Source organism: Dichotomopilus funicola (genome assembly GCF_033296635.1).
Source record: "Dichotomopilus funicola strain CBS 141.50 unplaced genomic scaffold C8A04scaffold_5, whole genome shotgun sequence".
NCBI classification, from domain to species: domain Eukaryota; kingdom Fungi; phylum Ascomycota; class Sordariomycetes; order Sordariales; family Chaetomiaceae; genus Dichotomopilus; species Dichotomopilus funicola.
This window is the reverse complement of record NW_026944026.1, coordinates 710,094-723,311: the sequence shown is the minus strand read 5'-3', so window position 1 is coordinate 723,311 and position 13,218 is coordinate 710,094. Positions and strand designations below refer to the sequence as shown.

At 55.2% G+C, this 13,218-nt stretch overlaps 2 protein-coding genes across 2 annotated transcripts; both read right to left on the bottom strand.

Moving 5' to 3' along the window:
- Nucleotides 1-3,546: 3,546 nt before the first annotated feature.
- C8A04DRAFT_34600 (ADP-ribosylation factor family-domain-containing protein) lies at nt 3,547-8,452 on the bottom strand (the record flags this gene model as incomplete). Its single annotated transcript, XM_062782886.1, has 7 exons — nt 3,547-3,856; nt 4,013-5,135; nt 5,197-6,188; nt 7,521-7,851; nt 7,932-7,997; nt 8,081-8,224; nt 8,434-8,452. The coding sequence occupies 7 exons, from the start codon at nt 8,450-8,452 to the stop codon at nt 3,547-3,549; spliced, it is 2,985 nt and encodes a 994-aa protein (XP_062640426.1).
- A 1,073-nt stretch (nt 8,453-9,525) lies between these two features.
- Nucleotides 9,526-11,802, bottom strand: C8A04DRAFT_9370 (uncharacterized protein; the record flags this gene model as incomplete). The annotated part of the gene is made up of 1 exon (XM_062785458.1): nt 9,526-11,802. The coding sequence occupies one exon, from the start codon at nt 11,800-11,802 to the stop codon at nt 9,526-9,528; it is 2,277 nt and encodes a 758-aa protein (XP_062640425.1).
- Between the last annotated feature and the right edge of the window lie 1,416 nt (nt 11,803-13,218).

The following is a 13,218-nucleotide window of genomic DNA, read 5'->3' as shown; positions in this document are numbered from 1 at the left end:
GATACCTCTATGTACTTAATCTTCTAATTTCATTTTTTTGGCGTTCATTGTCAATGGAACGACTTGCTATGAACGTCTTTTTTTACCCACTGAACATGCGTTTCCCAATCCTCTCGCTGTGTCTTCGTCTACCCAAAACCTGTTTACCCCTGATTCACTCCTTCACATCTGATGTTGCGAGGTGTGTGGGCAACAGACGCCGCATCCTCAGCAAAAAGTGGGGCTCCTCGGAGATTGCTTTTTGCTGATCTCCAGGCATTGATTGGCTCTCACGACTCGCCCCAGCAACCAGCACCGCAGCCAACAAGGCGAGCACGGGCCATGGTCCCATCGTGTTTGTTTCAACCCCAGTTTTTCGGCTGCCGGCGTTCCTGGCATGTGGGGACAACTTTTGACTCCTTGAACACGTAGTGGGGAAGGGAGTCAAGGGCGGCAGCCGCTCTCTGTTTCCCATCTTTTCCGCCTGCCCGGGCAGAGAATCCCGTCATGGGCAACTTTCTGGACATGGGAACCCAACCTCGACGAAGTCAAGCGACTCGCGTCTCCTTGTGTCGGCGTGGCGGAGCAGAGAAGCCCGAGAGGGAAACCTGCAAGACATAGCAATGGTTGCGCAGTGAGATAACGTTAACCCGCGACTTCCCAGGATGCGCTTCCCTCGGCCCCTCGGGCCCAATCGGTGACTCGGGTCTTTGGGTGAGTTACCCAGAATCGGATGATGAGTGTTTCTCGAGGGTTGCAAGGTCACTCCCTTTTCTCCAAATTAGCTCTGCCTCGTGTGAGGCAACCCGCCGCGACGTTGCTTTGAATCCATCCTTCCATTTCGTTAATTTATCAAATGTAGTCGACTTTATTTCCACAAACTCGGAAAAACAATAACAAGTTAGGACATAGTATTCGTACACTAGGACTCCGTAAGGGTCCCGGACTCAGGTCGGCCACTGCTCGGGGCCTCTACCCGATTGGGACATCGTCATCTACTTCCCTGTTGTTTCTACACGCGTATCTCCTTTTTTTGCTTTCTCCTTTTTTGGGATGGTTGGCTTGCTTGCTTGTGTATCTCTCTTAAGCCTGTGAGACTCCCTTCCGAAGGTAAACGACCCCAGAAGCGCAGACAGACAGAGACGGTGGATAGGTCGGTCTCGGACCGCCCGTTTGTTCCCTCGTTTGTTCGTTGCGCCTTCACCGCTGGTTGTCTCTGACCTTGTCGATGCGTTCTTGTTCATCTCCACTTGATATCAACATTCCACTCACTGGTTCCTCCCTTGAGGCTTCGTTTGCATCCCTCCCCATTATCTCCTTCTCATCGCTATCATTCGTGCTCCTCCCCTGATCGCTGAGGGGGGTAGTCTGTCAAGCAACCACGCAGCTCTGCGAGTCGTTGATCCTTTCGTATCTGATTTCCCATAACGATACTCTGAGCCTCCGATCACTGACACGAATGCCGGTCGGTGGGTGGAGTTCTGTTGGGATGGAGCCGGTCAACCGGTGAAGCCGACGCTGGGCCCCTTGCCGAGAAAAATAACAAAAACTCCGGCCGGGGAAGCGAGCGTGGGAAACGGAGGGCCGGCAGACGTTGGGGATCGCCGCGTCCGTGTCTCCGGCGGTCTGGCGTCAATCGAAGTCGTGCTTCGCCTTGGCTGCTAGAACTCCGCTTGACCTAGCAGCGAGTGCCTTGGAGAGCCAAGGGTTCGCTGAATTTTGCTCCGGTCCATAGTCAACTACTTATCGCGCATAGGTCACGTTTGCTGCCCCATGTGTCCCCAACTACGAGGACGGCAAGTTTTGACCAGCAATTTTGCCAAGACACGGGGTCTAACAAAAAAAGACGCGCATGCCTAACGTCGCCATGCCATGGCAAGACAACTGATGTTGTACGTACAAAGCATACGTAGGCAGCCCGAACTGCCGCTGGATGCTTCCAGCCTTCCATGCTTGCCCCCTAGAGAATTCTTTCTGCGCCTTTCTCCCTCCTTTTTAATCGATGGGTTAGTTTAACAACCCTCTGGGATGGGGCTGAGTGAGTTGGACGGGAAGTTCTCGGCCACGGTTTGGCTATCTGTGTGACATACCTGTGTTCCTGACTATCGGCCTACGAAAGTGCGGTTCTGTGGATGGTTTGAAGTGAAGGGCCTGGAGCGCCCTAACGTTGTTTTATTTTGATTGCTTTGGTTTGAAGAACACACTGGAGGAAGAAGGGAAACGTCCAGCTTCTGGGGAGCTCTACCCTTTTCCCCTGTGTTGTTTCGATGGGCTAGTCAGCCAGCCAGGAAGTCATTCCCCTTGTCATATGACTGTTGTTTCCTTCTCTCAGGTGACCAGTTTCTTTGTCCACGAGTTTTTGACGACAGAGGACTTGGCTCGTGCAGAATCATGGCGTGTTTCAACTAGCTTGTAAGAGATATAAGGCGCTGAACGACTATTCCTCCTCCTCTTCTTTTTTTTCACTCCCCTATAACATTCTCCAAAAGGTTTCCTCCCCTACCTCCCTCACACCCGTTATTTTCTCCTTGATCCTTCAACGACGACCGCTTATCTTGACGTCGACCCTCACCCGCATAATTGACAGGTCACAGCTACCCATGCTAATAACTATAACATAAGGCCAGAAAGAATTGAGATAATAACAAAACTCAACTGCTGTCATAACGGAACTTTTCATGAGAAAGGAACGAGAACAATGCACATCAAATGACGATTGGAAGGATGAAGAAAACCCAAAGAAAGAAAAGATAAAAAAAAGACAACCCCAAAATGAAAATCCCCCAAAAAGCTCACCACCAAGCGCCTATCCCCATCCGGAGGGATAGCGGTTGGTAGCTACGAAAATCTTTCCGGTGAAAGATTTTTCTTCGCTGGCCCCAGGAATTGAACCCGGGGCCACTTCGATTTACGGCAGTACCGGCGATGCTCCTCCCAATACCGCTGGGCCAAACACGCTGTTTGGCACATTGGGAGGAGCTGGTGACTAGGGGAGTGAGAAGCGGGCTTATATGGGGGTGGTTGGTGGTGCTGGGGAGGGAAGGAGCAGAATCTGGGACTGGGACGGGGGTTGGGGGTTCGGATGGAAAGGAGAGAGGGAGATGGTAGGTTTCAAGGACTTGATGAACGGTCAGGTCTTTACTACCATTTACTACCAAAGGATATGGCTTTTTGTACTCTACGTTAGAAGTTAAGCTACGAGATGCAAGGCTTGGTTTGTCAAGGGAAAAGTTTTGGGCCATGAGGTATTGGGTCAAGTGTAGAAATATCTACAACCAGTCGGGACCGGTTATCAACACTCAAAATGAGCCACTTCACACCATGGCAGTCACACGTGTCGAGCATTCACACACTGTGGAAGAACCGTCCCAGTCCCGTTCCGCTCTACCAAATGTGCCACAAAGAGAGTCTCATATAGGTATCCCAGTTCGCCCCCTACAATCGCTCAATGCTATGGATACTTCACCTAGGTAACTATGCCAAGAACACCCGCCTCTTAGGTATCTCAAAAGTTGTAAGAACGCCCTCTTCAAAACCCGCTCACCGCCCCACAGCCTCCGAACTCACTCACTGCGTCGTCTCAGCACCCGCAAGACCCATAGGCGTCGCCATCGTCAAGCCCCCCTCGTCCTCATCGTCCGACCGCCGCTCCGTCTCATGCTCATCATGCTCCGTATCCTCATTTCCATACCGACGAGCATGACCATCCGTTTCTGCCCCCTCTTCCCCTTCCTCTTCCTCATACTCCTCTTCTTCATCATAGTCCTCTTCCGTGCCTGAGATACTGTCAGCCCCATCCCTAACCACGCGCCGTTTCTTAAGCAGACTCCTTAAGTCGTCCTCGCTGAGGATACTCTCAATGCTCATCCTTCTTGTCCTACTACCGCCGCCGCCCATTCCCCTGCTACTACTACTCCCTTCACCACCACTGCTACTTTTGCCCTCCCCACGATCGTCGCTACCCCTGTTCAGGAGACGATGGCGGGCACCGCTAGTGTTGTTGTCACCGTCCCCACCACCGTCATCTCCAAACCGACTCTCTCTCCTCCCACGCTCCACCAACCGCTCAACCCGCAACCGGTTCCCAACAAATCGCATCTTTGGGTACGCGCTCTGCTGACCCTCATGGATCATGCGCGCCAGCCGCGCCTCGTCCGGGTCGCTGAGGATCTGCACAAAGTCCCATATGATACTCTTGGGCCAGATCGTGACAGTCCCGCCGAATGTCTGCAGCCAGAGCATGCTCCAGTCCTGGCCGAGGGGCCGCGGGAGGAGTTCCAGCTGGCGCATCAGTCTCAGCCACTTGTTCAGGTCGAGCTTGATGAACTGCTCCGTGGCCGATCCGATGTATCCGCCGCGCCAACCGCGGCCGCGGCGGTGCGTAACAGGCTGGCCGACGGAGCCGCGCGAGGAGAAGAAGAAGAGGTTGATGTGTGGGTTGACTTGGCTGACGATGGTGAAGTTGACGTTGAAGTGTAAGTTGAGTGCCTGGATGGGGATGTCGGTGCGCAGCGAGCCGTCTTTCCATTTGTGGCCGAAGGAGTACGGGACTAGCTGGCCGGACCGGGTCTTCATCATAAGCACCACGGGGTTGAGGATGCCCGGCACGGCGGCTGACGCCAGCACGGCCGACCAGATGACGCAGTCCGGGCTGGTCAGGTAGTTGCATAGGATCGTGGGCGAGTGCGGATCGGACGGCACACATGAGACGTTGAGGATGCGCCCGGTGCGCTCGTAGGCTTCGCGGAAGGTCATGGATCCGCGCGTCCACCACGCGCATTGCTTGGCCCAGTCGACCGAGTCGAACCGGGCACCCGTCGCCCACCAGCGCCGGAACCAGACCGTGATGGGCTCGCTGCAGGCTGTTATGCGGTGCGCGAGCGCCGGCACTAGGAGCTCCTTCAGTTCTTCATTGGTGCGGGTGGCCACGAGACCCGCCACCAACGCACCGCCGCTCGTGCCTGTGATGATGTCAGGGAGGTAGTCTTCCTCGAGAAGGGCCTTGACGACACCGAAGTGGTAGTAGGCAAAGGTGGCGCCGCCCGAGAGGCACAGTGCTGTGCGACCGTAGTTGGCGCAGATGCCCTTGAACATGATGCGTTTTTCTTCTTTCGAGAGCTGGTCCGTCTCAATCAAGAACTGGATGCTTCGTTCCACTACTCCTGCGTTAGCTACAATCTTTGATTTTGTATATTCCGACCGCGTGGTTGAACTCACATTCATCAATGAAATTCTGCACCAGGTTCTTCGTCCCATAGTAGGTCTGGCTGTACAGCCGCGGATTCTCTATCCCAACGAAATTATTCTTGACACACGCCTCAATCAGCACCTTCAATTCCTCCGTCGCGCGTCTGCTCTCTTCGCTCGGCTGGCCCTGTCTCCCCCTCTCCGCCTGTCGCCGACACCGCTTAATCTCCCCCAACACGCGCCGCACCGTCTTGCTGTCGTAGTAGGCGTAGTCATCCACCTCCTTCCAACGCCCGTTCCCGAAGAAGTCGTCCATCCGCCGCGCCGATATAACCCAGTCGCGGTATCGGCCAGTCGCGCGCATCGCCCGCCGTATCTGCTCGCGCTTCCCTCGCCACGTCACGCCTTGCTCGTACAACGCAATGTACACCCGCGTGGCCAAATACCCTATCGACAGTCCCACCAGCCAGGCGGTCGCAAACAACAGGAACGGCCACTTGAGTAGGGCGTAAAAATACCCCTCGCGCGTCTCGTCCTTGGACCGGGCCTGTGTATTTGACGTCTTCCTTTTCCCACCACTCTTCTTGCCCTTCTTACTCGGCTCACCCCCCTTACCGTCCCCCCTACCGCGGACAATCCTCTCGTTCACTGGTGCCCAGTCGTTCCGCGCCGAAATAAACAAACTGTTAGAACTCGGCTGGCGACTGGCTATCCGTGACGACGTCACCGGCCCGGGCCCAGGCGTCGGTGCAACTGTCTCAGTCGCCTCATCTCTCAAGTCCCGCTCCCCGTCATCAGGCAGGTCTCCTGCACCAGGCGACCCGACACGTTTAGTAAGATCGATATCGAAGCTAGTGATGGACCCGCGGTACCCAGGGCTGTTCAGACGGAAGGACGACGTGGCGCCTGTTGGGTCTTCCGCGTCTGGGCTTTGCGGGATCGGGTCGGGCGCCGAGAGGGCCTGGATGAAGGCCTCGATGTGTTCGGGTGGGAGAAAGTTGGTGTCGACGTCGGGCAGGCGGCTCCAGTCGAAGGCTTCTGGGGGGAAGCCGTAGGTGCGCGAGGGGACGGCGATTTTGGGCCGTGGTTCTGCGCCGGTCGAGTCGGTTGGGCCGGCCATGGTGTGGTGGGCGGTCCTCGGCACTACTTGTCGGTAGGTATATCGGACTCCGGACGGAAAGAGAACTCCCCAAACGAAGCACAGCTGTAGTTCTACTACTACTTGCGGCTCGAACGGGGAGAAAACGGGGCGGAAGAGGGAAAACGGGGTCGGCAAAGAGACGACGATTCGAAAGCGTAGTTATTCGGTCGATGGCTCTCTCGCTCGCTCGGTTATTTGTTTGTACGTTGGTGACTCAAAAATACACATTTAATCGTGCTTAAATTTAGGTTTCGCTTAACTATGCTGCTTGCTTGCTTGCTTGCGTGTGTTTTGTTTCGTTTCCTTTGAGGTGTGTGGGGGACGTGAGCCGAGGTAAGTCGAGTGGTCGAGATCGAGGTCAATGTCGAGGTCGAGTAGGTCTGAAATGGTGGAAGGTAGACCGGACGGGACTGGACATGAGCGGGTGGAATGACGTCGCCAGTCCCGGCGGTTGATTCCCCCAGCGGGCTCTGTCGCGGTTCTCTTTAGCGGGCTCTCTTAGTGGACGATTCCCGACAAGTGGGCCTCATAAATGCGAATTGGTGGACGGGACGGGAACATGTGCTCGCCATTGACATGTGAGAGGGAGAACGCCTTGAAAACGGACTACTCGGGGGAGTTAGTGGCGAAGGAACCCCTGGCTTTGATTTCAATCGTCAATGGGTGCTTCCACGGCCCCATGCTTTGTTTAGAATACTGATATCGGGCGGTCGATAAGTTGTGCATAATGTAAATCTCGTCCCGAGCCTCGGCCGACGAATGCAAGGGTCAGATAACAGGCCATGGGAGCAACAAAGCACAAAATACTGGTACATGGACTTTACCGTCCCGTCCAATAGGTACGATGATGCACGGAGCGACTAGGACAAAAACACAATAGGTATAAAAGCCGAGTCATATCGTGTCGTAGAGAGACTAGATGTAGTAATAATATTCCCCAGCAGCGCCCGTGGACCATGCAGCGAACAAGCGTCCAACCCGCGCCAGCTCCATCAATAGACAACGAAATACACCCACAGTGACACAAGTCTCGATCTATTCTTCCCAATAGACTTGGCCATCCTTCACCGCCACCCCCCTCGTCTCCTTGGGGCAATCCCAACACAACTCTCTCCTCCAGCACCGCCGTCTCTGGTGGTTTCCCACACGCAACCTAACCCCCGTGTATGACTCCCATTAACGCCGACGTCTCCAAGCAGCCTTCTACACATACTGGGACAACCACCGGATGGCGTCACCATACCCCTGCCGCATGACCACCGAGCACATGAACACCTCAATCGGCCGGATTCCCTCCAAAGGCACCTTGCCCTTGCCCGTGGTCTGGTACATGCCAAGCTGGTGGCGGAGCTCGTCCTCCGACACCGCGTCCGGGTGGTCGATCTTGTTGCCGAGTACGACAAATGGCACCTTGGACAATTCCTCCATCGACAGGAGCGCGTCGAGCTCGGCCTTGGCCTCGGGGAATCGCTCGTGGTCCTTGGCGTCGACGAGGAAGACAACGCCGTTAACTTCGGGGAAGTAGTCCTTCCACAGGCGACGGGCTAGACAGAGGGACACAAGTTAGACCGGCTTTTCCAGAGCGCTGAGGACCGAAGAAATTCAAAAACATGGATGCACATACCTTGCTGATGACCGCCCAGATCAAAAGTTGTGAACCTCACATTGCCAATCGACAGTTCCTCCGACGCTACATTATCGCACCCGTTAGCCCACTGACTCCTCAAACTATCCGTCCAACAGTCGCATATCGGTGTGTAGGGGAAGACCAACTCGGATGCAGCGTCGGCTGTAGAATCGCCACGCGGTCGTTCTTCAGCATGTGGAGCAGCGTCGTCTTGCCGGCATTGTCGAGGCCCAGGAACAGCAGCTTGGCGTGCTTGTTGAGCAGGCCGAGCGACGAGAGGACGTCATAGACTACGTTGGGAGGAGATGTAATCGTTAGCAAGCGAAAAAGGCTATGACTTTCTATCGCGTGCGTGCGCGCCTGGCGGCCTTCTTCTTCTCTTTCTCTCCTCCATGCCCAATGCAAAAAGATAGACACCGCGGATGACGACGTCCGCTGATAAACTGCATCTGCAGTCGCAGTCCGTGGTAATTCATTATCAAGACATGGGTGTACTTACACCAGTTAATGATCCACATGGCGGGCGATGTTCGGAGTTGTCGGTGTCTGCAGAGGCGGTCTCCGAATTGTCGAGTCGGTGATGTCGTGTCGAGAAAAGAGAACAGATCTCTGTCGAAATATTATCCGGCCACGAAGGAATGGACCTTACAGCACTGATAAAACCGGTTTCTCGTTAAACGCAGTTATCGTAGTTGTTGCTGGGGGGGTAGGAAAAAAAGGGATGGTGAAGAAGATATGGGAGAGGGTTGCAGCGGAAAAGGGTTGGTGGTGAGCGGCGGTAGTGTGTTTCCCGTCAAGATGACCTCGCATCGAATCCCCCAAAAGCTGGCAGGAATTGGCCAGCGAGGCGCATTGGCCAGAGGCGGCAGCTGGCGCAAGGCGCCCGGACCATGGGCCAGGCTTGCAGGGGGCGTCGTGCATGGACCAACGGTCCAACATAGACAGGATCCACTTCAGCAGCGAAAAAAAGGCAAGACTGAACGCCTGGTTTATGAGGCGAGAAAAGTTGCACTTGACCCAAAAGGGGCTCATGAGCGTGCTGTGAAATGTTTTTTCCCTTTGTTTCGCCACCGCATTTCGGAAGGGAGGGTTTGCGAGACCGGACCGGGCAAACATCCTCATCCATGGACACAATCATTCATCTCAGGTCTACATGCATCACTCAGTGTTCTACACGCGTAACTAGTTCAGGAAGGAGTTCAAGAGAGGGTATGTACTGTTTGAATTTCGACCCTCGGCCTTCGTGGCCTGGTGTCTTGAAGAAACTAAGCATGTACACAGCAAGTGCAAACAAACAAAAAACCACCTCAAACAAAGGAAGAAGGGTGAATGGATCCCATCAGTGATGAAAGGTGAAGTAAATAAACAACCAAAAAAACGAATAAGAATGCTAGCCACCCAAGCTCCAAATCGTAAGAGTCAACAAAAGGGGAAAAAAAAAAAACCGGGAAAAGTCATGATGAATAACCACCCAAAACCAAAAAGCCACCACCCATATGCATGTCCCGGGGTATGTTGTGTATGCCCGCAATGTGAATGCTATAATCAGAAGTAACCGCCCACCCATTTACTCCCGTTGTCTTTCTGCGTCTTAGATAGAAAGTACATAATTCCCAGGTCCAGCCTTGCCGGCAATGAGGAGGCCAAGCTCCTTCATGCGCGAAGCCCCCTGTCCCGGAGGTGGCCGCTTTGCATGTGCTTTCTCCTTACGAGCACGGTTATAATACTTTTGAAAGTACTTTTCCTTGCGCCGCTGGCGCTTCTGCTCAAGTCCCTTAACGATGTCAATGGCCCCACGGACGTGGGTGGTATCTTTCGTGTTGGTGTTGGTGTTGGCCCCAGCTCTCGGCTTCCGCGTCTTGAGATGAGGGAACATGCCGGGCGCTCTAGGCAACGACTTGGTGTGTGTCAGACCGGGCCGGAATGCCAGGGACTTGAAAGCAATGCCCTCGGCCTCGTGTGTTGGGAACAAGAATGGTGCTTTGGATGTCTTGTGGAGAGGTGCTGGGGACCGCAGCCTGGGGGACCGCAAATTGGATGGCTTGCGTGGAGAACGACCGCGCGCTTTAGGGGCTGGCGAAGGGCGCCTTTTCGGCGGTGGAGAACGGCACCGCCTAGGCGATGTCTCGCTGCCCTTCTTCTTGCGGCTTCGGCGATCACGGTCTTGGTCAAGATCTTCCAGCTCGCCATGCAACCACAGGTGGTCATCGCTCTCGCCATAACCTTTCCGGTGCGGCTGCTCATCGACTTCGTCTTCCGGTTCCGAAGTGGGGAAACTAGGGTCGATGTCCTGGGGGATAGGCTGATGCCGGCCCCGCCTCCGGGCCTCCACGCACGAGATGTACGCTTCCTCCAGAGGTCTATCCTCGTCCAGCGTGCCACAGACAAAATCCGTGCTGTCGGGCAACTCGGGCGTCTCTGAACGGACGGGAACCGGGCGTACCTTGGATCTCCTCTTCCTCCGAGACGGGCTCGATCCATTGTCCGAAGCGGTGGAAGCATCCGACTTCTCTCCCAGTGACAGCCTCCGCGTTTGAGACATAGCACCAGATAGAGAATGATACTGGCCGATGCGAGTTGTCCAAAGGATTAAACCGTCGTCTTCATCATCCGAATCGGCAAACCCAATCTCGTTATCCGTCTTGTACCCGTCTGAGGCCTCGGATGCCCACGTCGGGCCAGCCTCGTCATCATCGTCCTCATCATCGTCCTCGTTCTCATTCTCATCGGCTTCGTCTTCGTCTTCATCGAACTCGTCATTGTCCTCGTCATCTTCGTTATCCTCATCCTCTTCTTCGTCATCCTCGTCAATAAGGTCGCCGTCATCTACCTCTTCATCATCCTCCTCATCGATTTCATCTTCAAGCTCCGCCTCCTCTTCTGCTTCCTTGCCTAGCTTGCGAATGGCATTCTCTTGTCTGAGCGTGTCATCGATTGTGAGCTTGGGCTTCGCAGAGGAATGGTCGTGTTTGATCCAATCGTCCTCCTGCTGCTCATCGCTGGCAAATTCGTGGAACCGTGCACTTTCACTCTCCAGGACCCCCGCGTTCGCGGTGAGCCATTTCTTGTTCCGAGGGACAACCGGGCTGCTGGGAGTCCTGCGCAGCGTCGGAGAGCGAGGCGGGCGGATCGTGGACCCAGCGCGCGCTTTGTCACCGGCCGGCGAGACCTTGGGCGTGTTGGGCGAAACCCGCGCCACAGGGGTGCGTGGGCGTGGTTCCGGTTGCTGAGGATCTTTTGCCTCCGGGGGCTGCGACGAGCAGGCAAACTTAATGGTCGTCTTCTTCGGAGCTCCTTCTGCTTTTGTCCCGTCCTGAACAGGTTTGGGTTGTGGGAGTATCGACACCTTTTCCTCGAGTCTCGGCTTAGCAGCGCAGGCAAACGAGATGCAGCGCTTCTTGGCCGCAGCAGGCACCTCCATCTCCCCGTGACGCAAAGCGCCAGCCGGTGTGGCCGTAGAGATGGGCGCGAAACCGATATTAGGAAAAGGAGGACTCGGTGAGTTGGTGCGCGCCGGCGTGGTGTTGGCAGTGCCGCATGTAAGGTCAGCGGTTGAAGCGTGACTGGTGTTGCTTGTAATGGACCTTCTTCGGCAAGGTCGATGGGACGATTCCGACTCGTACGTCTCGTCCTCCGAGTGGCTCTGCAATGCCTTGGTCAACAGCGATTCATGATGTCCACTGCCACGCCGGACGGGCGTCCGGCGGAACTGGGTCGACGTGAATGCCATGGGGGTAAGATTGTCGGGTGGCTCGTCTGCGTCTGCGCCCGCGTCTTCTTCCATTGATGGTTCAACGTTGGCAGAGTGTGTGGTGGTCCACGCCAGCACGTTGGATGTGGCGTGGTCCCGCGGAGTGTAATGCTCCATGGTGAAAGAGAGCGTGGAGTGTGAGGGTTGTCGGACAGATCTGACGGTTGGCGAGTGTATTTCGCTAGGTCCAGGGAGAAGAGAGTCGAGTTATGGGGGAGATAAGCGCGGTGTTCGGCCGATGAAAATCGATTGTGGTGGTCCGTTCTGCAATAGGACGGCGCTCAAAGGCTACAGTGTCGCTGCTGCAGTCTGCGGAGCTGATGGCTTGTAATCGGCGTACAAGATGGTGTCCCTAAGGACCGTGGGGCTATAAGCGCAGAGCCATCGCGAGCAATGGTTGAAAAGTTGTAGGCCGGGTCGTGTGGTGTGGGTTTTGTTACAAGGCAGGGTCGTCGGCCCTCGACCTTAAGGTTTGCCGTGGGTGGTCGGGGGGAAGGCGGCCACTTGTGCGGATGGTGGGAGAAATGACGTCGGGGCGTCAGAGTGCCGGATATTAGGTTCGTCGGAAAGCGATGGTCGGGAGGGGGAAGCACGATCCAAGAGGAGGTGCAGACGACGCAATTCGGTGGTGGGAAGAAATGCGGTAAAATATCAGGTTTTTTGAGCAGCGGAGTCCTCTTCTCTAGCGCTTGGTGCGTTCGTGCCACCGTCGAAGGGGGAGCAGCACAAAGCGCCAGTCGGAGGGCAGTGAATGCAGGGTGCAACCTTGGCCACAAAAGAGGGCCCCGAAGACCGGGGCACTAACACTTGGCGATGAGATGGCGAAGTGGACGGGCGTGGGATGGCGGTCAGAAAGGGAAAAGGCCGGTTTGCCGGGTTGCATTGAGCAGCAGATGTGTGAGTGGAGCGCATGGAATTGAAGGGCATGCTCGCTGTGCTGCAGAAGGTTTGTTAGCGCTGAGGTCACCATCACGAGGAGCCCCAACCAGGTTCCGCAAACCTTTCTTCAGCAACGTCCAACATCTTACCCACCCAGCGGGGAATTTTATGTACGTACCGAAGTCTGAGCTGCATGTCTCACTGCGCAGAGCGCCTTCCACGTTTTGTCGCAAATTAGCGTGCTGACCGTCTTCGTTACGCGTTCCACACTTTGTCTTTGTTCCACCTGGGTCGGTTGGATAAAAAAAAAATACGTCCCTCCCTAAGAACCCGCAAACGCACCCGCGCAGCCTCGCCTGCGACCAATGTCAAAATAACGCGGGTTTGCCCCAGGTCCGTTCCCTAACGTAATTACTATGTACATACCTATGGAGCCCTCGGTAAAACTGGACAACAAATCGCGGACATCCCAATCTTTGTTGCGCATTCCACATCGCCCCCTGACCTGACTGCTAACTAACTGTCCATTGTCCACTCCTCTTGCCCACGTTTGTTAGTTCGCCTCACTTCAGTCGCTTCCTTTCCGTGACCCCTGGAAGAAAGCAACGTTTCGGTTGAGCCAGTCGCTCGAGGTTTGAACAGACCTAGTCAGCC